The sequence below is a fragment of the Netta rufina genome, assembly GCF_964035555.1.
Source record: "Netta rufina genome assembly, chromosome: 5".
Lineage (NCBI taxonomy): Eukaryota > Metazoa > Chordata > Aves > Anseriformes > Anatidae > Netta > Netta rufina.
In genome coordinates, this window is record NC_140128.1 from 53,032,414 (window position 1) to 53,058,007 (window position 25,594).

At 45.7% G+C, this 25,594-nt stretch overlaps 2 protein-coding genes across 3 annotated transcripts in view; one reads left to right on the forward strand and one right to left on the reverse strand.

Moving 5' to 3' along the window:
* EVL (Enah/Vasp-like) overlaps positions 1-4,951 on the forward strand; it is a 75,233-nt gene extending 70,282 nt beyond the window's left edge. The window contains exons 10-14 of one of the 2 annotated variants that reach the window (XM_084288431.1): positions 537-603; positions 708-770; positions 2,832-2,898; positions 3,254-3,311; positions 4,374-4,951. In XM_084288431.1, the coding sequence (XP_084144557.1) occupies positions 537-603; positions 708-770; positions 2,832-2,898; positions 3,254-3,311; positions 4,374-4,411 (293 nt within the window). In that variant the 3' untranslated portion in view covers positions 4,412-4,951. The remainder of the gene's footprint in view (positions 1-536; positions 604-707; positions 771-2,831; positions 2,899-3,253; positions 3,312-4,373) is intronic. The other variant, XM_084288432.1, reaches the window with a different exon arrangement.
* Positions 4,952-9,263: 4,312 nt separating this feature from the next.
* Positions 9,264-24,903, reverse strand: DEGS2 (delta 4-desaturase, sphingolipid 2; the record flags this gene model as incomplete). The annotated part of the gene is made up of 3 exons (XM_084288289.1): positions 9,264-9,407; positions 15,815-16,557; positions 24,822-24,903. The coding sequence occupies 3 exons, from the start codon at positions 24,901-24,903 to the stop codon at positions 9,264-9,266; spliced, it is 969 nt and encodes a 322-aa protein (XP_084144415.1).
* Positions 24,904-25,594: the final 691 nt, after the last annotated feature.

The following is a 25,594-nucleotide window of genomic DNA, read 5'->3' on the forward strand; positions in this document are numbered from 1 at the left end:
TTCAGGAATGAGGGATCTGTACCGCAGTTTTGGGGAACGTTCTGCTGGCTTGAAATGCAAACAGCATTAAATAAATTCTCTCTGTGGAGATTTCACTTGAGGGGGTCACACTTTTTTTTTCAGGTACACCCACATTTTCTGCCAACAGACAAGAAACATAAGCCTTTTTCACTTAAAATACAAATAAGTATTCTACTGAATAAACTAAGCCTTGCAGCAATTAGCCTGTATTTCTTGCTATCAGGGATTTGTGCTTTTCTTTGTACCGTTCCAATTCCATGCATTTTTAGTATCATTTAAGTGTCTGGTCCTTAATTAAAAGGATCACTGAGCAGATCTTTGCCAATGCTTTCTCTGTGATGTAGGCAACCACCCTCATCCAGCACTCCTGCTTTCCTGGATCTTTCTAAGTCATTCACCCCCACTGAATGAAAGCAGTTGTATAAAACAAGCAATATCAGGATTTTTTTATTGATAGAGAAGAAAAAAAACAAAACAAAACAATAAACAGTAACATTTCAATTTCTTTTTTACAGACTCTGGGAAGAAGCCATGGGAAAGGAGCAATTCTGTTGAAAAGCCTGTATCTTCATTACTGTCTAGGTGAGCCACACAGGTTGTCCCCGTGGCTGGCTAGTAGTTGGGATGGTCACGCTGTCCCCGTGGCACCTGCACAACTCATGTCTCGTTTCATTCCATTGCTGTAGAAATCCATCAGTGGTGAAGAGCTGTGAAGCTAAGAGCCCCACACAATCCCACGTGTCTTCTAGGTACTGGCTAACAGCCCGGCTTCTTAACCGTCTTGGCTTGTCCTTTGGCAAATCCCATCATTCAGCACTGGCGCTCGTCTTCTGTTGTGTCTGTACTCACTCTGTTACGGTCTGCTCTGTCTGTCGCTGCACAAAGTGGGAACAGGGTGATGGTAGATTGTGTTGTGGGAAAGCCTTGTTCCACAGAAACAGCCCCCTGCTCAGGTGGGCACGGGCATCACAGGAATTAATCACACAGTGCTTATCAGGCAGGGGCTGGCAGGGTGCTGTGCGAAGTAGAAAGGAGGTTTAGGAGCACTGGTTTGCGGTAGGCTCAGGATGACCCTGCTGACAGGGGAAGTTTTCCTTGCCCAACCTCAGCAGAAATCCAAAATCAATGACAGAAATGATCCGAAGAGCCTACAACCTGGAGAAGGGTGGTTATTCCCCTGTCTGTGCAGCTGCAACAAATGCATGAGAAAGGGGGAGAGCAAAACTTGGTGCAGCAACTTTTTAACACTGAGCTGTGGAAAGCGCCAGCCACCAGACTGGCATTCAGAAATACGGGGTACAAAAGCTGGCAAGTGTCAAAAGCTGGGAAACCTGAAGCAGGAATCCAGCAGTCCCATCAGCCACGCTGCAGGGTCATCACAGAGATTGAGATTAAGGTTTGGTGTTGCACAGCTAAAGAGAGACTGCCTTTCGGGGCTGGCCCAGGAACACCTCGTGTGACTGCGGTGCTGAGCACTGAGACAGGTGGATACGTTGAAGGAGGAGGTGGAACAGGGACTTGTGTGTGGTTAGCACTTACTGCAAAGAGATGCCCCTTGTTTTGCACTGTTACTTGACCACAGTGCGAACAGTATACAGAAAATTGCCAATGGCATCTATCTGCACGTCCTTCTTGCTGTTACAGATGCTAGAACATATCGTGCACAAAAACTAAAGTATGAACCAGTGTTACTAGGACAAAATGTAGCCAGTTCTCCTAAGACCAGTGGGACGCCTTGGCTGTAGGAAATATGTCTGTTTCCAGTTGGTATAGAAAAGACTATTCATTCTTCTTGCAAACAGAAATGAAATATAGGCTATTTAAAGCAGCCACCAAGCTTTTGCCATCTCTCTTCTACAATGCCATTCCACCATGGAGAGGTTCAGAGGGAAAACTCCATTTCTAGTTGAACGCCTGGCAGTAGTTCTCAGTGTTTGCTGCTCATCTGACTTTTGCAGGGGGAGTAGGGCACTTTGCAGAAGCTCTCAGCAATGGCCTGTTTCCTTCCTGACCAGTTTGATGGCATTTGTATCTGTCTTAACTGTTAACCTAGTTGTGAGATGGTAGCAAAAATATGAAGGGTTTCTCAAGAAAAGGCTACAAGACCAAGTGTACCCACAGAGGTGGCAGGATCTCAGCCAGCATGGGCCCAAAGATGATGGCAAAGTTATTTGAAATCTTCTCTTTGAATTATTTAGCATGATTCCTTTCTGAGATGTTTTAGAGTTACTGGTTAAAATGGAAAGTCTCACAGCTTCAGCTTCCCTATGGTCCTTCGTCAGCCATCAGCAGAGGTCAGCTTGTGGACGAATACAGTCCTGGAAGACTGGTAATACTCACATGTATCAGGCAGTAAGGGCAGATTGCGGTTGGTTTGGGGTCTAGACAAAGTGCCGGTGCTGCACAGTGTTATCAGCAAGCTCAGCTCAAGCCAGGTCTTTGAAGCAAAGGGTTGTTGGGCTATTCTTTTTCCAATCATCTTTTGCTAACCTGTATGTTACTGTTATTTTAGCAACTGATTAAAGCCTAGGTGCCAAGACAAGGATGCTGGTATCTACACTGCAAATTCTGTGATAAAGTATATTGTTAAGTCCTTTCAGTATTTTCTAGTTTAAAATTATTGAGTCCCCCTCACCCTCAAAAAAAGAGTCCAAATTAAGTTTGGGCTCAGCCTTGGCGTGTATTCTCCATGCTGTGGGCAGTCCAGGAGCAGCCTCCCCGAGGGCCGGGGTCAGCAGGTGGGTATGGCTGGGCAAGCATTGCAAGCAACTAACAGGCTGCTTTTTTGTCCTTTTCTTTCCTTTTTCAAGGATGAAGCCAGTGAGCAGCAGCAACGACGTGGCTATGGATGCCTTAGATTTTGATCGAATGAAACAGGTGAGTCGAAAGGTCCTTGGCACTCGGATTTGGCGAGCTACCCATTTTCCCCCATGCATGCGCTGTACGAGCAAAACAGCTGTTCAGTCTGCCGATTTCCTCTACAACTAGGTGCTTAGAGAAGGGGTAGCTGGTGAGCAGCACGAGAGCACAGTCTCACTGCTATTCGAGCAAGATGCCTGTACAGAAATGTGCAAATAAATATGCCAGCCTCTTCTGCAGCCCTGGCTGAGAGCAGCGCTAGGCTCCGAGCACCAGCAGAGGCGGGGGCACAGCACAACCGTGTTAAACTTGCGTTTTCTTCCACCGGTTAGAAGGAGATTCTGAGCAGCTGACTTGTGTTTTGTCTCATCAGGAAATATTGGAGGAAGTTGTAAGAGAGTTACACAAAGTGAAAGAGGAGATAATTGATGGTAAGAAAGAGAAAAATTATTATTTTTCTCACCTTTATGACTAATTTCCTGTAGATAAGATGATAGGCACGGCAGGGAGTTCCCTGGTGTTCTCAGACTTGCCTGAGCAGCTCTGATTTATATACACAACAGAAGGCCATGCATCTACCTTAACTGATCTTTGATTGTGACACTATACTCACATCCTTTATTTTTATGCTGTTGACAAGCATTTTCACCCCAACTTGTGAGAAATTCACTGGCCTGTGCTTCTCAGAGGTGGGACTGGGAGAAATGGCCAGCCCGTAACCCAAGGCACATCAATTGATCACAGTCAGGGAGCGTGAAATCACTTTTAACTAGCCTGCCAAGCAGGAGGGCACAAAGGTAGCTACCTGGAAATCCTTCCCGAGCATCCTCCGTAGGCCTCCCATGCTCAAAAATTTGTTTCAGCCCTTCACTCAATCTGAATAGCCATGTACTTTTCCAACTCGGTGAAAAGTGCAACAGCTGTACTAAAAGTATCCACATTTTTTTTATAAATTGCTCTGCAGTTGATGATAAAATGTATTTTTCAAGGCCGTCATAAGGTAGCATAATAACACCATTACTGACACGCACAGCAAAATACCTACTTGATGCCTGCGTTAGGGCATGTGAAGGTAGGTCCATGCCCACGCCCTGCACTCCCCATCTTAGCTTCATACGGAAGGGGAAATAGAGGAGACTGTGAAACAGCTAAACCCATGCCCCCTCCCCTTGCCCTAGCACCACGTGCCCACCATCAGCTGGGCAGTTTGGGGTGAGGACGCCCTTACCTGTACGCTACCGCCCCAGCAGCTTGGCCCTCAGAGACTCCCCGGTTCATTCCAGTGCAAAATAAGACATCCATTATAAATCGCAGATGCAACTTCTTAAGCCACTACTGCAGTTTGCAAGCAAACAGCTGACTGCTTACCCTTACCATCCGTTTACCCTCCACTCATCCTTTTACCGGCGCGTACGTTCTGCACCCTCTGTACTTAGCGTTCTCCGCGCGCTGGGCATGACGTTATGCACTAACTTTGTGGTTTGGTTTTCTAGCCATACGGCAGGAGTTGAGTAGGATCAGTACAACATAATGACTGCAAAGCATTTGGACGGTACTAAGAATGCTAGGAAGAGCGGATCATTTCTAAGTGTACCAAGGTCACGCAAGATGGTGAGAGAGGACACCGGCACTGTCTTTGTTCTTATACCCTTTTTATTAGCAGACTCAGCACACTTTGAAGCTTGCTGCTGCCTTGGATTCGCTTCATTTTAAAAGTCTTAATCTAAAGAATATTAAATTTTAAATTTCTGGATTTTTTAGATTTCATCTGACACTGCACATTGGATTTGTCAGCCTTTTTTGTATTTTGTATTTGCTTATTTAAATGTATTACCTTTCTTTTTAGTAGTAGATAAGAACACACGTGAATCATTTGCTTTTGATAGATGACTTCAAAGTAATTTTACTAGTAGTCTGCAATGTAAATGAAGATCCTTTGCCAACAGAAATGTATTGTGGCATCACCAGAAGAAAACAGAGACATGTTAGTTGTCAGCCAACAAATTCTTTGTCTCAGAGTTATCACAATATAAAAAAATGGTACGTCAGTGCATCACAGTATCTGTGTTCATATTGGTAATAAACTGTTTATTGTCCACATGGCCCTGCCTTTGTTTGTTTCATTAATCGCTTCAGTTTCCCCACCTCAATGCCACTTGAATGTGTTTCCTTGCTGGCACAGGGAGGATGGGAGGAAGGCAATGAAGACTCGCCCTGCAGCTGCAGCGCCACGGAGCAGGAACGGAGAGCCCGTGCAGAAACCTCAGTGACTTTTTGCTGGTCAGTGAAGGTCAGTGGCTTATGGCTCATCTCAGGCCACCACTGTCCTGCTGCATCTCCTGCCATCAGTAAAAACATAAAAACACAAAACAACAACAAAAAAGTACCAGTCCCATCACCTGCACGTGTAAGAGCTCCTAGTAAATAAAAGGGGGTTGTTCATCTGGAGCAAGGCTACAGAAGGCATTAGGGCAGTGCTGAAATCACTGGTGCAACACCTCTGAACTAGAGGCTTAGGGGTGTCACTTGTTAATATTTCACACGTTTCATCTGTTAACGCTGTGCAGCCTTTGATGAGCTTTATTTCATGGAAAATGAAGTCTCATATCTGAGTACAAGATGCTGCGTCGGCACGGCTGAGCACTTAATAGCATGCACCCACTTGTATCTATATCAGGTCACACTTTTTTTTTTTTCTTTAGTGCCATTCTTCCCATTCTTTAGTGCAATCTTGGGAATTTCTGCTCGACTTGGTTCAGCGCAAGATTTACAGGGCAGCAGCCGCGATACCATCTTCTCAACAGCTTTGTGTAAACGGAAGACGCAATCAGAGTTCAGCCATTGAAGTCAGCCCAGCATTCCCCGAGCCCCCTGCCTTGCTTCAGGCCTTCCTGAAGATTTCGTGTTGAAGGCCACGTCCCAGGAGCTGCTTCAGGAGCAGAGCCCTCAAGAGGCAGTGGCCGCCCCCAGACCTCGCAGAGCAGTGTGGCAGGATGGGGCAGGACGGACTGGGCAGCCTGCTCTGGGTGGCCCTGCTTGAGCAAGGGAGGACCAGGTGCCCCCCAAAGGCCCTGCCAACCTACACTGTCTTGGGGATCTGTGTGACTGCCTTCAAGCAACAGGACACCCAGGCAGGCAGGGGCAGGGCGGGCTCACAGTTACTTATAAATTTTTATCTGCTTTGGCATGGAGAGCCCGTGGTTATGCTTCAGCAGCCTTCAAAGCAGCCCCATTTGTCTTTCAGAACCCTTCTTTTTTCATTTTTCCTTTTTTCTTTTTTTTTTTTTTTTCTTTCTTTCTAGCTATACTGTAGATTAAATATGGGAATATGGGAGAAATTTAAACTTATTTCAAACACAAGCTCCAGGCCTGATTTGCGCTGGCTGTTTAGTGCCGGCTTCCCACTTGGCTGGCTTAGCACAGTGGGACAGAAGTCCGTGTGGGAGATAAAGCTGAAAGACACTGATGTGCAACACAACACTGCAGCCCCAGGACCAGGAGGAAGAGACTTTCTGGTGGGAAGAACACAGCCAGGCATCAGTAACGGTGAAGATTATTATGGTCAGCTGCATAAATCTCACACAACAGCCGATGTGTTCCTTAATTATAAACCCATTTAGTGGCACACCTGACAATGGCAAGTACTTTCCTAGACTGCTGCCTTGCAGGTGGTCACAACTGCTCTGTGAAACTCTATTTAAGGTTGAAGATGTTTGAGGAACTGCCATGGTTTGTGTTTTGCCTCAGAGCATTGCGTTGTGCCTAAGGTCAGCAAAAACTGCTGCCACTCAGGCTGTGTGCGGCCTGGATGCGGTGTGCCCCTACGTTAACATCAGCAACCTGCTGAATGCGAGCTTTTCTTACCCTCTGCTATCTCCACAGGCCTCCTGTAATTAAGACAACGAACTGAAGTCTGCACAGGGCCGCTTAGTGGGAGCAGAGCCCCAATGTGCATGGGGACAAGCAGGGGGGCCTGGCTGACAAGCAGTGACACCTCATCCCCCCGCCAGGCGCTGACCCTGCTCTACACCCAGCCGTGTCCCAGGGACAGGGGACAGCAGCAAGGAGGGAACCTGGGGCTCTGCCCGGTTCCAGCTGATGCCCCACGCTGCTTCCAAGCACAGTTTAGGATTAGCAGGGGTCAAAGCCGGTGTTTTGGTGGCTCTGGTGACAGGAAGGCACCAGGAGGTGATTGCAGTTGTGGCACTGCCAGAGGATTTGCCCCTCACAGCACCTGCTGTAGTTTTCCTGTTCCTGCCGTAGGGCAGGGCGCCCCTCTGGGCTGTGCTTGTTGAGGTTCTGCTGCCACACAGCAGCCAGGGGCATTTTAGAGCATCAGAAACCTGAAAGGGCATTGACCGTCTCCCTGACCAACCACACAACTATTTGTCCATCATTTCTCCTCTTTTTGCATGGCCACACAATGAAGGGGATTTGGATTAATTTTTAAGTGAAGAGAATAAAACCATACCCAGCCCCTATGTTCTCCTAACCCAATCCCATTTGCTCTGTGGTTACAAAAAACAAGTGAACAAGGGAGGACAAGACCCCAATCTTCTCCAGCAGCAGCCATGAAAGCTCAGCTTGCCCTGCACACCCGCAGGCACCAGCACTTCCAGCAGCTCCCAGTCCCTGCAGAGAGCAGGGGCACTGTGGCACAGCAAGGTGGGACCACGACTGAGATGCTGATGGGAGGCAGGGTCAGAAGCGGCTGACAATTTTGGTTACTTGCCCCTGGTTTATACCAGAGCCTCTGTGTCAGGCTAGGCCAGTAATGTGCAGATCACGAAGGTGACTGCATCACGGAGCAGTGAAGGGAACCAGAGAAAGGTCACTCCCCATGGAGGAGAAGTACAAAAGTCAGATTGAGGAACACAGCATAATCTTTATTATGGTTTTTTTATTAGCTTGCTAAATTGGCTAAGAGAGTTGAGCAACAGCTTGCTAAGGACAAGGGAAGCTGAATACATGATGACAACGTGCCAGCAGCACTGAAGCAAATTAATAAAAAAATCCAAGCTCCCTGACACGAGCGCTGACACAAAGAAGCTAATGGGGGCTTCCATTACCAAAGCTTCTTTTATGGGGAAAAGGCACACTTCAGCGAAGTGGCAGAAGAAATCTGCCCTTCCTCTTCTCTTCCAGAAGCCCAACCCAGGGACCAAGCCAGGATCTGTGAACAAACTGGTGCTCAGCCCCTGCGTCACAGAGGATCCTGCACTGCTGAGCAAGCCTGGCTATTGACCTGACTGCCAAAACCAGAGGAATGAGGAAACTGCAGGAAAAAGAAAATGTAGGTGGAGGAACCCAAATTGCCACAGGCTACCTCAGCTGCCTGTTGTGCCCGGCTTCTGTAAGGACAGAAGACTGCACCAGAATGACTCACTGGATCCAGGGCTGCAGGAGGGAGGGACAAAACTGAGTTTATTGGGGAAATTGGGCTTCCCAGGCCTAACAGTGTATTCTGAGGTATCAACATGACTGTAAAATAATCCTTCCCTTTGTAATGTACATGGGTTTCCAGAAGAAAAAACAGTCAAAACCATTAGAGGGATTAAGCTGTCAGGTTGTTAGAGGACCTTTATAGATCTGTTCTCCTTTAAGCACTTGGTAAGGACAGAAATTAGTAGTCAGCTTTCCAGAGCGCAGGGAAGAGCGAGTATCATGTGCTTCCCATTGCCAAGTCTCCACAATTCATCCCTGCCACGTAACTATATTGAATATTAGACCCTACGAACAGAAATGGTTTGAGAAAAGGTTTAAACAAAGTTCTGGAATAAAGGACAAACAGCAGCTACTAAAATAATGATCCAAATGTACAAAAATACATACATTTTACATTTCATATACAAAATCTCTACCACCAGCCATTGTCAGGCATCAGACACTGGATTAGACAGAAGTGTGAGCTACAGGCACCCTTGTGTTCTCTTCTAGAGTATCATTTGCTACTGCACGCCAGTCATCCCTGCTTCCACGGTCCTGTGCATGCAAAGCATCTACATCACATCTGGCACGAAGAGAAACCTGCCCTCAGCTACACACAGACACACACACACACACACCAAATATTCTCCATTTGAAGCCATGGGAAAAGCTTGTCCCAGGAAGTTAACTTTAAGTCTAGACCAAGACTCATGTAAGTGCAGCTTGCTCTAGCGTAGTTTCTCAGGGTTACATATACAAATATCCTTTATTTAAAAGTATTAGCTAAATATTACCTAAAATAGTGCATCCAACTTAGACACTTATCCTCTTGGTCTAAGGAGCACGTAGCAACGTCATGCCAGCACAGAGGAGCATCCTTCTCCTCCCACAGAACACTGAAACCACTCAAACAAGCAAACCAAATACCAGTGCAGCTCCTAGCTGGAGCTAGTCCGTTAATTTTCTTTTGCCAGCTTGCATTTTCTCTTAACCCTTGAATACGGACTGATACTGTCATCAAAAACAAAGTCCCACAGGACTCGAATCCAGGACTGGTGATAGGGAAGGTTATCATAATATTCTGCTGCAATCTTCTTCACCTGGAAGAACAAGAGAGATAAAAAGCTGTTTAGCTGCACGGTGTCAGGTGTATTTCACTTTTCAGATCTGATAGCACAGCCCTAACCTGGAGTTACTTGTTATTGCTTGTGAGTTCCTGAAGTTCCTGAAGTTCAGCCAAATAAGATACGCTTAAACCCATTTAGATACTTCGAGTTTGGATGCAAGTTCTGCCTCACAGTGCTAGATGATGGACCTCTGCCTTCAGTCAGAACCAAATTTCTCTCACTTGGGAGGTGGAGAGCTCTCCGCAGTGAGGTGACTAATCCACCCTACAAATTGCCAGCAATCCAACACGCTGTATTTAAGCAAGGCTTGCAATACTTGTCTGCTGAGGGTTCTGTCGAGGAGAGAAATAGCAATCGAGAAAATGCCAGTGACACAGCCTGGGCTATGCTTGCCTTTTTTTTTTTTTTTCCTCCATTCTGTTATCCCCATGCAAACCTGCAAGGGCTTCCTCCTCCAGGCGGAGGAGATCCCGGGGGTGGTCCATTCTCTTCAGCCCAGTGTTAAAAATACTGCAAGACTCCTGGCTAGATCCTGAATTTCACAAAGTTTTATCCCTGTTACAAATCCACAAGTTTTAAAACTGTTGCCACCACAGAAGCATTGCATGTTTCCGTGGGTGGTGGTGCAGGAGGAGCAAGGCCAGAACCAGAGGACAGAGGTTTCAGACCTGGCAGGTTTGGGGAACTATGAGAATTCCTGGGTATCAGTGTTATCTATGGTACATTTCACCAAAAAAATAAAAACACCTACCTGAGCATTGTTTTATTAAAACTCTACTTCACAGACAAACAAAGCTCTATGCTAAAGCAGTTTGTCTGGCTGGACAGCACGACTTCTCTCTTTAAAAACACTGCAGAATTTCAGAGCCAGCTACAAGGAGCCCAGCAAAGACTTCCAGGGAAATTGTAAATTTAGAGCTACACATAAATGGCCCTCTGGGAGGAGGGACTAGTCTGCATCCATGGTGTAATGGTGTAGTCTTAACGCAGGACTTTGTGAAAAGGTAAGATTCACAGCCGGAGCAAAATTATCACAGAATCACAGACTTGTAGGGGTTGGAAGGGACCTCAAGAGATCATTGGGTCCAACACCCCTGCCAAAGCAGTTTCCCTGGAGCAGGCTGCCAGGTAGGTGTCCAGATGGGCCTTGAATATCTCCAGAGAAGGAGACTCCACAACCTCCCTGGGCAGCCTGTCCCAGTGCTCTGTCACCCTCACCGTGAAGAAGCTCTTTCGCATGTTGGTGTAGAACTTCCCGTGATCCATTTTGTGGCCATTGCCCCTTGTCCTGTCCCCATAGACCACTGAAAGGAGGTTGGCCAAATCCCTCTGTCTCCCACACCTCAGGTATTTATACACATTGATGAGATCCCCTCTCAGTCTTCTTTTTTCCAGGCTGAAGAGACCCAGGTCTCTCAGCCTCTCCTCATAGGGGAGATGCTCCAGGCCCCGTATCATCTTTGTGGCCCTCCACTGGACTCTTTCCAGGAGATCCCTGTCTTTTTTTTGTACTGGGGAGCCCAGAACTGGACACAGCACTCCAGGTGAGACCTGGAGTAAATTACAAGCCATCGCTGCTCACTGCTGGTTACGTGGTTAGCTCAGCTCCCTAGCAGTCACTTCCCTGCGAGGCTGGTTGTGTAACACAAGTTTTGTTATGATCTTTTACTTCTGTACTTCAGCCCTTGTGCACTCCCTGTGCCAGTGGCATGGTAGTGTTGTGTTGGAGGAGGGAGATTTAATTCAGGTCTCATTATGCCTGCCACCGAATACCTATGACTGCCTGATAATTTCCTACATCCTGCTTTCAAGTGTTGGTCTGTACTTCCGAGGTGATTCATTTTCAGTGTGATGCAGACAACACCAACATTTCCCCTTATATGCATTTGTTAATAGCTGGACGAAGGGTGATTTCTAGGCACTGGGTAGAAGCTCTGCAGATGCAGATTTAATTCCCTGCTCTCCTCCTGTAACCACAGTAAGAAATGACTTAATCTGGGGTTTGCATCCTCCTCTTTCCCAGCCGGGTAACTAAACAGCCAGAGGATGAGAGGACAAGAGAAAGGACTGTTCACACTGTAAGCTCCTTGGTGAATAAAGGTCACCAGTGAGGCCCTATGCAGACACAAAGGATGTCCCGGGTCCCCATCCGCAAAAGCTTCCTATGGTACACAGCTACCCTGGCTGAGCACTTGAGGAGATCCCATAGTTTTCCTATTTTCCAAAGGAATGCAGCTGTTATCCAAGTGAAAACCACATTAAATTATTCCCATTTGTGATAAACAAGAAATGTCATCCCCAATTGCCACAAAACAGTTTTGCCACCAGGAAGCTTCCCACTGGGAAGCGTGAATTTTGTGATCGTGCATACCATACTCTGGAAGCAGGCAACCCAGTCTCAGCTGGCAAGCAGCCTGCCAGCATCAAGGGATGGAGGAGTTGCTTGCTCACCAAGCATATCGGTTTAACACCTCCCGACAGGGTATGGTGCCATCTCTTTTTGAATAAGTTCATTCTGGAAACCAGAGGAGATGGCACTGGAGTGGGTTACCCATCTGCGGGGCAAGAGCTCAGTATCTCTTTGCTCCTGTCTCTGTTTAGCTTTGCGCTCAGCAGCACTTCGTGCAGGAAGGCAGGCAGAGCTTGCATCTTTTGCAAGGTCTCTGTGCTCCAGGCAGGAAAACTGCATGAGATGTACAGAAAGCAGGGAGAAAAGATAAACCATGATAAAATGTTTTTGACAAAGGAATGGTGAAGAGGAAAAAATTGATGAATGTAGGTAGAGGGGACAGCTGAAGGATTTTTTTTATGGAAATGACAAGGAAGCATATTTGGTGCTTGTTTTCATTATACTAGTATATGGGAGGGAAAAGAAAAAATATATATATTTTCTCTTCTACAATGGATGTACACAAAAAAGGTTCCCAACAAAACTAGCTTATCGATTACCATTTGTTTCAGCATCTCCATGTGCAAAACAAAATGATCTCCTCATTACCTTCCAGAGTAGTAGGCAGGAAGTGATTTATTTTTTTTTTTCCCTTTAAATGCAGTCCCCTTTTAAATGCAACATCAAACTATCTTTATGAAGTATAGTGTAGGCTAGAAAAGGCATCCCCCATGTTGCATTCTGGGTGCAGCACAAAACCTGTGGATGGCAGTTTTTCCAGGTAGCAATTTTTGCAACCAGTCTTACCACCATCTCAAAAAGGATGGTACTGTGACGAAGTATTTCTACATCCTGCCTCTGCCTTCCCCATTCCAAGCTCTCCTTGTTGCACTGGAAAGGCCCGTCTGCTTCAACTTCTTCCTCCCTTCTTAGAGATAGCAGCTAGAAGTGAATGAAACCTACTGTGGAAGGACAACCCAAAATCAATGTCCACAATAAGCCAACACTTGGCACCTGGTATATTGGTGCTTTCCTTCAAGTAGATCAAGGAGGTAAGTAATGAATCTTTTGGGTGGAAACTTTGCTTCTGGTTTTGTGTTTGTAGAGCACACAGCAATGCCCCCATCCCGCGCCACAGCACCAGATAGGCACGGAAGTTAAATACAACCTAGTATTTCACCACAAGTGTTACAGACCTTTTGTCCTGAGGCAATCCAGGAGTTAGAGATCCTTATCATGAGATAAGAAAATTGTTTAGAGTGCTAGAAAGCAGAGTACAGGAGTTCCCTCCATACTCCTTGACTGAAGAGGAAGAAGAACTCAAGCTAGCCCCCCCGGCCATCACAGGGTTAATGAAACCTGCAGTACAGAAGGAGTACATCTACCATGTTTTCCAGTCTTGTCTGTCTGATAAATCTGGTTTCATACCATGTCTTCCACTTTTCCCACAAGCTTAATGAATAACTTGTTTGCCTCTGGTAACACAGCAATTTTTACTGTTGTTTGTAGGACGAGTACTGAGTTCCTTCTGGTTCTCCTGTCTCCCCTCACTGTAAGTCTATTCAGTCCTTCAGATAATGAAGAATGCATCTTCTTACTCACTTGGTGAAAAATGCAATTTTATTGTTCTAAGGCTTCACACAAAGGCTAATCTGGTCATAAGTCTACAGGTATTTTTTAGAGAGGTCTTTCATACAATGAAAAGTTTCATGATCTCTTGTGTAATCTCTCATTATACTAGCGGGACAAGTTCTTACTGCACACTAATGTCACTCACTGTCACTCTCTGGCAGCTTATGGCACAGCCTACTATATTTCAATTTTTTCACAGTCCCAGGGTAAAGGTCTTTCTAGTGGCAAACATATTACTCAGAACATACTGGGTAAGACACCTGTAATAAAGGACAAAATTTACTTCTCTGATAAGCAAGCAGAAGATCCTGTTACTTTCCAAGCTTAAGATCCAGTTATTTTCTGATCCTATTTCTCCCCCGCTCTCTTTCATGCAAGAACAAAGACTTTCTTCCACTTTTTGTTTGCCAATATTTGAAGAAATGAGAAGTCATCCAAATCAAGCAACTCAATTATTAAACGTTTGAGTGCTTGAAGACTACATGGAAAAAATACATCTTTGCTGAGTGAAAAATCTGCTGACCATTTAAGCAAGGTGAGATTCCTCCTCTACCTGTTATGAAGTTCATGCATTAAAGCAATTCAGAGAGAGTTTGTCCCCTCTCCTTCAACCAAAGAGGCAAAGTTTTTTGTCCTCAATTTGCAGTAAAGAACAGACAATGTTTTAATGGTCAAACTATTTTCTACAACAGCTGTTTTGACAAAGGAGTTCCCCTTTCATAATAGATTTTCACTTGCAAATGTTCACTTGTCAAAGATTCAAGTTTTCCATATTGTTCTATCGGGCAAAAACGACTGACAGGCCTGGTATCTCCTCCACCAGCAGGGCAAGTCTCAGTTGCCCTAGAGCAAGAAACACATGAAAACAAGTCCATGAAATTCAACTAATAACTCCATCCTCTTTACACGGGAGTGCAGACACTTCCAGCTGCTACACTGCCTCGAGAAATTACGCTAAGCTATTTGTGATGTGGGTGGGGAAGAGCTTTTCAGGTCTCATTTAGGTCTGGAGCAACAGTCCCAGCAAGTTCAATTAGTCACTCACCTCCCTTGTGTAAGATACAGAGCTTAACCTCTTTCTCTTGTTGTATTTACATTTCAGTAATCTAAGTATCTAAGCCTATCTAACAAGTTTGAACATTTGTAACTAAAGCTAAACTCATGCATTTCCCAGCTGAGCTATCAGGTGTATCAGCAATAAGAGTGCCCGATGGGAGAACCTGACATGTGAACGCTGGCTGCCCTGAACCCCACTGGGAATAGCCAGCTTCTACAGGACAGGCCTCTGGCACTCAAGGGGAGGTGTTAAACAGAACTGCTGGCTGGATAGCTTCTTGTTTTAAACCTTTTTTTGAGGAAGATTAACCCATAAAGCAGAGTTCCCAAACTCAATTTGCCATAAAAGTTGTGTTCTGCACTAGTGTGGAGCTCACAGCTCCAGAGCTTCAGCCTCCTCAGCTCTGCCTCCTCCTCAGGAAGATGTTGCTGCAGTATCTCCCAAACAGCAGAAGAGGTTTCCTCCCTGCTATGCCAGAAGATCTATGTGTAGGAGTAATACTCAAAGTCACGTACCTTTGGCACTGAGAGCACAACTGCCGAGGAACCCTCGCATTAAAATCCAGAAGAGCAGCTACATTCCTGGTGGTAGACTCAAAACCATTCCTAGACACCTGGGCTTTGCAAATTTGATTCCCACAACTGATAAAATGTAAACAACAGGGGGCTTGACTTTAGAAAGAGCAAAGCCACGGTGCTTTCCCTCTGATGGACCAGGCACCCTCAGTTTCTGTGGGTGGGGCAGCAGAGCTAAAACTAGTCATGTAGAGTGGGGATTTATTTCCTAGTGCTATTTGTGTCAAGCTGGAACACGCCCCAGCATTTATGTCATCTCAAAAATAGACTTTTGTTTGATGTTAATCAAGCAATAGAGTTAATACATAGATTGATCATTAGACAATTTTCAAGTGGTGATTGCCTCCTAACTCACTTCAGATGGGCCTTTGGTCTTTTAAAGACTCTTTAACGAGAGTCAAAACTGGGTAGCTGAAGAAAGGCAGTAGAGAAATTTAGACTATTGCTTGAGGATCTTATAATGCAAAAAAAAAAAAAAAAATACTACTCGAGCCCTCTGAGGCTCAGAAGTTCATGTTTCCTCCAAATAACCTACATATTATAGCACTTTGGCAGCCATTTCTCTCAATGCCCTGGTTAAAAAAGAAAGAATTAGAAACAAATTCAGAAAGCTTTCTCCTTTTTTCCTTTCTCTAAAAAGGAATCATCTATGATTTAGAGTGACTGCTTTGCATCAGTTTAGAAGCTTTTATAAAAATCCAGTCAACTGTGCTCATGCTGTACTTACCATTGGCAACTTGCACCCAGGAATGCTGGGGAAGTCGTGGTGCTCCATGTGGTAGCCTACGTTAAAGGTGAGCCAGTTCAGAGGTCCGTAATAAGAGTAGGTCTCGTATCCTTTTAAAAACATGTAGTGTTCTGCTATGAAGTGCCCAGAAATGGGATGTAAACCCATGCAAAGAATTGTCCCTGCTATTAAGTAAATAATAGGTTTGAGCCCCCAAAGGTAGTAAATGGTAAGATCAACAGAAAACTGCACAATGGCATTAAAAATTTCCATCCGTGTGATTGCTTTGGGGTTCACATACAGCGGTCTCAGACTGTAGAAGAAAGGCTGGAGGAAGAGCCAAAGCAGTTTCCGAAGTGGCGTACAGAAGAACCAGCCTTCAAAGTCTGTGGGAATGTCCACATCCAAACTGTCCCCACCAAGGTACCGGTGATGGTCTATGTGGTATTTCTTGAAGGAGGCAGAGTAAGGGATACCGACTGGCAGGTTGGCAAAGATTGCAAACCATCGGTTCCATTTGGCCTGCTTGTTCCCAAAGGCAACGTTGTGTGAGATATCGTGGATAGCTAGTGTCAGTGAATGGTTGATGCAACCCCCAAAAGCATAAGCCCAGAAGAAAATCCATTTCCAAGGTAAGTTTTTCACCAGATAGCATGCTAGAAACTGCGTGAAAACCATTCCAGATACAATCCACTTCAAGTGTGGATCTGGTCCCATCAGAGTCTTGATCTCTGGATATTTTGCTAAGGAGAAAAATGCAGAGAAAATCTCATTAATTCACAGGTAAACAATCAACACTGGTGCTCTTTATTTTTGTCACCTTAAATTTGAGGTTCTAGATTTATAAAATAGGAATTCCAGGGCAAAGTTACCACTACAGCAAAAACTTTATTAATGTATGGGCTCCATACCCACTTACAGCTTCATGTCCAGTGCATGTGTGCACATATATTGGATGACCCTGATGGTCAACAAGTGGCACCATGCACCCTCATGAGGATGAGTATTAGGATGTTAATAACCATTAAAGTAAGCTCAAAAAGCATCTTTTGTCAAGTTTTTCCACTTTTCTTTCTTTATGCCCAATCCAGATGCTATTTTCAGCAGAGGAGAGATACAGGTGCCTCCTTTGTAATCCTTTCCACACCTTGGTTTCAGACATACTAGCAGGGCAAGAGGGCTGTGCAACAGGCTCTCCTGGTTTTACTCTGTGGTTACATGACAATTGTAGCATTAAGAAAAGTTTCATAAGTGAGTGTTTGCACTTGCTTACAACGTGCACAAGTCTTTGCACATGCTAACATCACTGGAAAATAAGTAATATTTTCAGGAATTTTTAAGATACAGATTTTTTTTCCCTATGTTTCCATTGATTAGAGTGTTCCCAAGTCACATACCAGAAAGAGGCATGAAAAATCACATAGCTAATCCCACATGCAGCCTCACAAGTACTGCAATACAGGATTAGAGGGACATGGATTAGATTTGCCAGGTCTGACTCATGTCAGTACAGGACCAGCTTACCAATCTTTGGTGGCAGTCTAATTGATCTTTTACAAATATATATATATATATATATATATATATACACATATATATATATGTATACACGTGTATGTGTGTGTGTGTATATATATATATATATATATATATATATATATATATATAAATAAAGAATTCCAGCTTATCTTCTAGGTGCTGCTCTGTCCTCCACATCTCTTCTTTACAAACCCCCCACTTCTCACTCCCAGTGCTACCTTGCACTGGAATTTTTCCAGTTTAATGGCCTTTGCCCACCCATCAACCTCCCTGTTTTTACTCATACTCTGCATTTATCAATAATTGCAGCTCTCATAGATAAGACTGTAGGACAAGTCACTCATTCTGGAGCCTGAGGTTACACAATGCGTCCCTACAAATTTGATAGGCACATTTTATGAATAGAAAATCAAATGTCATCTGCCTATCACTGTGATACCGATGCCATAAAACGAGGTTACGACGATTCGCATCTGTGCAGCTGTATGTACTATAAACAAACACTGGAGACAATACACATAACTTCATGTGACCTTGAAAGCAGTGCCAGGCACTGAGTGAGGGATGCAAATGAGTTGTTTTTTGTAGGAGTGAAGCCTGAGGAGTCTGCAGCAGGACTTAAGGAAGCAGGTTGATGCAGTCATGCTCTGCAACTATTCCAACAACCTTAGAGCCTGGTGGTCAACTGCAGCCAGGCTCGACAGATGTGAAGAGACAAGATTAAGTGTCATGGATGATGATGAGAGAAGGGATATCCTCGGTTCTTCCCCTTGTACAGACAAGGGGACAAAACCATCATTAGAAGTATTCAGGCAGGTGGGAAAGCGCTAGTAACACAACATTCACAAGTTACGCTAATTTTTTGACAAAAATCTCTTTAAAAATCCAGATTTTTGTTCTCACTGTTTTGTTTTTGTCTTTTTTTTTTTTTTTTCAGTTTTAGAAATTATACTTTTTCACACTAGAAGTGGTAACATGGTAGAAATTGTTCCCTCATACCTAGACAGGTACTAAAGGTTTTACACAAAGTGCCAGGATACCTGCTTTAAATAACTTCATATAATGACCTTGTTAGGAAGTCCATTATAGAAATATTTGTATATAGCTTAATGTCGCCTTAGGGGTTTCTGTCCAAAAGTGAGGAATTCCTTTAGTAAATCAAGCAACCTCAAATTTTCAGTCATGCAGTTGGTAGAGAGAAGTTACTGCAGCCACCACACCGGCTGTTGCACAGATACAAAATGGCCCAATCTGTTCTGCCTGGCCAAATCAGATCACCTCTATCAAAAAATATATATATATTAAGTGGACAGGAAAATGACTAAGCGATGCTTTATGCTGTAATTTGAGAACACCAAAAGTTTTGACCTATTTATTGTTGTTGCAGCTTACCTAGAAGGGAGTTTAGAGCAGTAGCCAGCAGTAGCACTGTGTGCAAGCAGCAATTCGGGCAGCTTGCATTCATCACAAATGACAGCTATGAAGTAACTTACTAGGGTTTAATATTAAATTGAACGTGATAAATTCCTATCCAACAGTAAATTTTTGTGTAATAGTTAAGCCAAAACACTGCATGCTTATCATTAATACTGATAACTGCTTCCTCTTTCCAGGAGGCTGCTGACAGGTGCAGCTGCAAAGCTCCTGAAGGCTCAAAGTGCCACCGGTGGAGTGGTCTGCTAGAGACCTTTCGTTTTGGGAGGGCTGCAAATGCAGAACGTTGAATGCTGACCCTTCCCAAACTTACTCTCCCTCTGGAGTCTGCTGGAGTTTCACACTAAGATGTATATGAACTTGCATCATGCTGGTCTTTCCCAAATCTCCTCTCTTTGTCTTCCTAAGCACTATTCCGTTATTAACACAATCAGTTTCTATAAGGCCAGAGTCCACTGCTTCCCAACAAGCACTGGGTCAGGGCGAGCATATGAAGAAGGTCATAAAATATAATTTATAGTGAGCTCTTCTTTATCAACAGTCATGTCATGGATGGGGAACAGGAGCATGAGAAAAACAAACAAATATTCTGCCATTCTAGGTAGAGGGGAGAAAAAGGAATGAAATCACAAAGTTATGTGACCATAGAGGACCAGGATTTGCCCTTTAGAGTACAACCAGGACAGTTCCAGCTACCCTGTCTCCGCAGCACATGCTCCAGCCTCCAGCTTGCTGGGATTTGTTAGCTCAGCCCAGCAGACAGCTTACCCCCATGCACTGCTTCCAGTTGTCCAGAGCCAACACACTGCCACTGGGAGAGCAGGCATACTGGGGTGGATGTACAGCAGTGCAGAAACGTGACTTTTCTGTCTCCAAGGTCAGCACACGGTGAAAAAGCAGTGCAAGCACTTTAGCACAGTATGCAGGGGTAGTTAATAATTCTGCCCAACCCAACCAGCTCCGCAGTCTCCATGCCATAAACTCAGAGCAACTGAAAACTCACCGGGACGATGAAATACAGCACTTCCCACTTGTTCAGCAGTGTGGATAAAAGAACAGTAGTCAAGAGAGAACAAATGCTGAGAGTTTATTTTCAAAAGCATTCATGATTCTGAAACAACTTGTTAACCAAATTAACAATTGCAGAGATCACTCCACTGTTGTGTGTAAGCATCAGTTACCTTTCTAAAGGCGTGCCTCAATCTAAAACACCACTGACAAAGAACATCAAGCTTAAAAAAATGTAGTCAGAGGACCTTTCCGGGAGTCCAGGAGCACTCAGCATAGTTCTACAGCAATCCCCAGTTAGGGCTGGAGTAATTGTTCCTAGAGAAGCAGTCACCAGTTCCTGGTGTTTCTCCTCCTCAGGGGACGGTGAATACCTGATCTAGCAAGAGATGTCCCTGCCAATGCTGGGGGTGGACTAGAAGATCTTTAGAGGTCTCATCCAACCCAAACCATGCTATGATTCTACAAATACCTTGTTCTGAACCCTCACTTATTCTCTGGTCCCACTGATAAAGCTTTGTTTTAAGATAACTCTGGAGAGACCTAGTTAGACCTCAGTGAGGACAACAGGCACAAATTGTCATTGCTTTGACACCACATACGTAGCATTTGCACATTTATGTAGACACAAGATTTGGACATGAGCAAACGATGGAGCTGTTCAGAAACACAGAAGCAGTGGAGTTAAAGGAGCAGCAGTGCTCACATCCATGAGGGGTAGTAGCACCAAGAGAAGGAATTTAATTTCTTTATCTTCCTTTACTTTGACCCCAAATGCGGCACACAGGTATAGTCACAGTGGGCATACTATTCAGTATAATATTTTCAGAAGGCATGTTAAAAAAGGAGGGGAAAAAAAAAAAAAAGTCTGTGATGCTGCTGTCCTGGACTATGTTGTATTAGATATGAGCCTGTGCCAGATCAAATAAGAGATACCAGGCACAGGATGTTGGCTCTACCACACTACGTCTTATAATGGAGCTGGTATTTGTACCAAAAACAAACAAGCAAATAACTGCTGACATGATAGTGTTTTGCTTTTTAGCAGCTCAGCCTGTGAACACGCTCACAAGCAGCACGGCCCATTTGAGTTGCATCTAATTCAAACCATACATGAGCCAGGACACAGGTAGGACACACCCGGAGGACAGCATGCATGACAAAAGCTTTGCTTTCCCTCGTCTCCTGCCCCCTCCAGCATGCAAACTAATAAGGAGCCTTTTTGACCCAACTAATTACTCAGACGTTTTACATATCCACTACCCACGGACTTCTACTTGCCCCTCAGGAGGACCTGAGCTGCTTCGCGCTGTCAGGCCCAAGGGAGCTGGGTCACACAGAAGCACCCACCAGAGGCAAAGTGCTGCGGTGGTGCCATGGTGCTGATAACAGAGGTGGATGGTGTCAGCACACCACTATTACAGCAGCTATGACCTCTTTGTTTATGCTTGGTCATTAGCTGGCTGGGAGCAAAGGGACACAGGAGTGTTAGAGTGCTCCCAACAACCTCAAACAAAAACATGCAGCATGGAGCATGCTGAAGCCTTCAGTTTCTCGTAATACGTTGTCAGCAGAAGACCACGAACACCTAGGACATGGTCTTTCTGCTTGTGCGATTTATTTTGGAGGTGATCCCCAAAGGGAATTTGCATGAGCACGGAGACGGCAGATATTCTGAATGCTCTGATCAGAGAACAGGCACATCAGTGGCAGCAGCGTGCCCACGTACTGCAGTATAAAGGGGAAACAGGCTCAGTTTCTTTGCCAGAAGCATGTGTAATTCAGAGCTTTGATTTATGCTACTGAGATATGCATCTTGCACATTTTAGTGGGTGCAATTTATCAGACTTTTCATAAATGTGAAGTTTAAGTAGGCAGAGGAGTCATCTGTAAGAAATACTAAACTAATCTGTAAATAAATGAGCAAAACTCCTATTGTCTGGAAGCTATTATACCCAGAAATTGGCTAAATGCAAAAATAAAATGGATTCTGGCCTTTACTTTGTGTCCTTTCTGTCCCTCCCAGTTTAACATCTCAGCATTCCTACAGGATAAAGCATCTACGCCATCTATGCTATAAAATAACTTGCCAAAGAACCAAGTATATAATCATGCTTGGATGTTAGATCATTCTCTGCTACTTCCAGCCTATCATGAGCAACACTGATTCAGCCCTCATCCTCAGCAGCAAACAGATGCTTCTCTAAGGAACCCGAGAGATAAGGCACCTTCTGACCAACCTACAATATTTGTAAAGTTAGATCCAACACACAGTACATACAGGATCTCATTCTTCCCATGCCACAACATATTGCTCACTGCTTGCATTTGGAGAACTGATTGCAGATGAAATGACCATTCATTGTGTGCTTATGGTGTTACCAGCACCTGAGCAATAAGTCTGCTCATTTTCTCTCAAGACAGAAAAAAACACCAACACTTCCCATTGCGTAAGATCGTAGTACTACACAAATTAATCCAATAGACCCTTACTGCCATTAATGTTGAAATATTAATTCTACTAGAAGCAGATATCCCCTCTACATTACACCTAGCCCCTCCCTCCAATAGCAGATGAAAGCCCTTCTTCCACTGGGTTAGTTTTCAGCCAGGTCTTTCCCTTACACAGCTCTCCACAACGTCACACAAATCTCAGTTCTGGCACAAGACAGTAACAGGCTTTTCATAAAGAGGAGGGTGAGAGGGAAACAATGAAACAGCTTGGTCTAATAAACTGAAAAATGTGGATAACATGACCATGAGTTTAAGAGTAGGATTGAAGTGCCGGCTTGGGAGAAGAGCTCCTTAGTACCGTAGAGGCAGCTGGCACCTAGGCTGCACCAAGCACAAGCTACATTTTAATACCTAGAGGCTAGGAGGAAAATACTACAAAGAGGTAAGGGACAGAAAAAGATGCATTACCTCGCCCTTGTGCAAAATGTGGATCTATTTGGTGGTGTAATTGTATCAGTTAGGAATCGTGCCCCTAGTAGGCTCATCTGTTGCAACAGAGCCCTGCTATAAACCAGCTTCCAGCCAGCCCAGTCGGCACACAGCCCTCCTGCCCAGCAGATAACCATCTGCCCCAAGGATCACCCCTGGGTCAAATATGCCAGGGCTGCTACCTGGGAATCTGCAACCGCTGCGGCCAGAAAGCTTGAACCGCCAGTACTTGAAAAGATCTCTCTAACTCTGAGGCATTTTTGTCACTCAGATATATCATCACCACCAACAAAAGTCATAGAGGCACCAGGGCTGCTAAAAATTAAACCAGGACACGAAACTCGGTTACTCCATAGAAACAGGTTGGGAAAGCAGCATAAGGAAATAGCGCGTCTGTGGAAAGAAGCTGCCTAATGTGTTTGTCAAGCTCCCCGCATTTTCTTCCCTTATAGATAATTTTCCATTTGCATTAAAACCCAAGTAGCCATGCCTGAGAGAGATCAACATCTCCAAAAGCTACAGCCTAAACAGAAAACAATCCGGTTTCAGTACTTAACTACTAAATCATTAACCTACAGGGAAGGAAATACTTCCTTTATCGGCACGGAATGCTTCTGTCCCTAAAGCAATGCTGTACACAAAAAGGTAAAATACAGGGATATTTATGGATGAATGTTCATATGTATAAAAGGTACACGAATAGTACTCTGCTCAACAGATGCTAGATACTTTGCCAAGTACACTTTAAATACCAGGGTTTGCTGACCCTCAGGCATTGAACAATACGGTGACAGTGATAACACCGATATCACACGGGATGTCATGATAGTTTCCATAACTTTTGGCGGCGTTTTGGCATTCACGACACTAGATTCGTGACCCTTTCTGCCCAGCTCGTCCATATCTCCACTTCCCCACCGCTCCTCCTGCTCCCTCGCTAGGGGGAAGGAGACAGACCTTGAGTCCAGCTGCTCTTTCTGAGCCCAAAACAAGTGTAAGGCAAAGCCTCTGCAAGCATTAGGCTGATAGGTCCCCAAAAAATTAGTTTGCCAAGGCAAGGGTAAGGCAGCCCACGCACTCCAGCACCGCCTTTCACCACGGGCTGCAGACTCCACTCCAAGCAAGATGTGGAAAGGAGGCGGTTAGCCAGGGGGAGCCCCACCACACGCTCTCCTACCCAGAGCTCACCAAAACATTGCTCCCGTCACCAAAAGCATCAGTGGCACGATACCAAAGGGCAGCATATTTATACAATTATATCATTTGACTCTCTATCATTATTACAGAGTAAAATAATAGCTATTTTCCTGGATACTATTCAAACCTGTACCAGGATGTTCCACCACCGTAACTACATGGGAAATGTTTTTCTAGCTTAGACCCATCCTGGATTCAGCTACGAGAGCGCAGAGGAGCTGAGAGATGGCATCTGGTTATCGCAGCCCCTGCCCAGCCCTCAGCCACAAGCCCCAGCCCCTTCCTTTATAAGGGATCTTTAAACAACTTTATCCTGCTGATCGGAGGGAAGGAAAAATGAGTCAGAGTCTTCTTTATTGATAAAATGCCGAAGGGAAAAAAAATCAGGAAATACTCAACAATATTCTGCAGGAACTCAGAATTATTGGTTCTTCTCAGAAATCAGCTTCAGAAAACCCCAAATCCCCCAAGCCAACATATTTATATGTACAGTTAAATGCTGCCTGCACAACAGGAAAAAACAAGGTAGCTGTACCTCCTTACTGCCAGGACAAAGCAAGCAGCAGGGAATTCTGCTGCTCTCTGGCAAGCTCACCCACATCCCCATTCGTGCCACTGCCACCAAAAAGATCTGGCACTGAGGAGGGATCCCAGCCAAGCCCCGCTGCCTTGACAAGCGGAGCAGTTCGAGCTGAAGGAGGAAACTGCGTGGAAAGAAATTCCCGGAGCATGTTGTCTGGGAGAGGCAGACAAGCCCCCCCGTGCTCTTCCACCTGCTGCACTAAAGCCGGGGGGCACCTCGCCGTGCTGCCTCCGGAGGGGGAACAACCCCGGAGCCCCCTTCCAGCCCCGGGACCCCAACCCGGGACCACCCCCCCCGACGTACCCAGGATCTCCTTCCTGCGCTGCGTGTGGGGCTGCTCGGTGTAGACCCACTCGAAGTCCCCCCGAGCCACCCGGTTGCCCATGGCTCCGCCGCGCTGCGCCCCGCTCCCCGCCGCCCTATATAGCCCGGCGGCCCGGCTGTGGGGCGGCGCCGGCCGCGGCCGCCCCGTCGGGGCGGAGGCAGGGCGAGGGGCGGCCGGGCTGTGGGGTGCCCCGGGGAGGGCTCCGCCCGGCGGCCGGGGGCACGAAGGGGGCCGGGGGAGGTGTGTGGGGGATGAGGGGGGGGTATAGGGGCTGTCGAGGGGGGTTTGGGGGAGGTCGGGTCCCCGTCGTGCCGCTGCCGACGTCGGGGGGCTCTGGGGGGGGGTGGTCGCGCAGGGAAGGGAGGCAGCGGCACTGCGGGCTTGTCGCCCTGGGGCTTGGGGAAAGGTTTTTGGTAAGCGAGGGTTGTCAAAAATCCCGTGAATCCGCAGCCCGAAGTGGGATGTGATTTAGGGCAAAGCGCGATGGTGCGGGCTGCTCCCAGGCGGGGAAGCTCAGAAGGGCCAGCGGGTGGCCAGCGCCTGGCACGCAGCCCCTGGGTCCTGCTAGCCCTGGGCGAGCTGTCCTGGTAGCAGCCAGCCTTGGGCTGGGTCGTGCTTTGCTCTTGGGAGTCTGCGGCCCAGTTCCTGCGTCTGGTACGGGGAATCAGCGCTCCTCGGTAAGGAAGTCAGGCAAAGGATTTGCTAAGCCTAAAACTCCTCTCTAGCCTCTCTGATTCACAGGGAGAGGTGA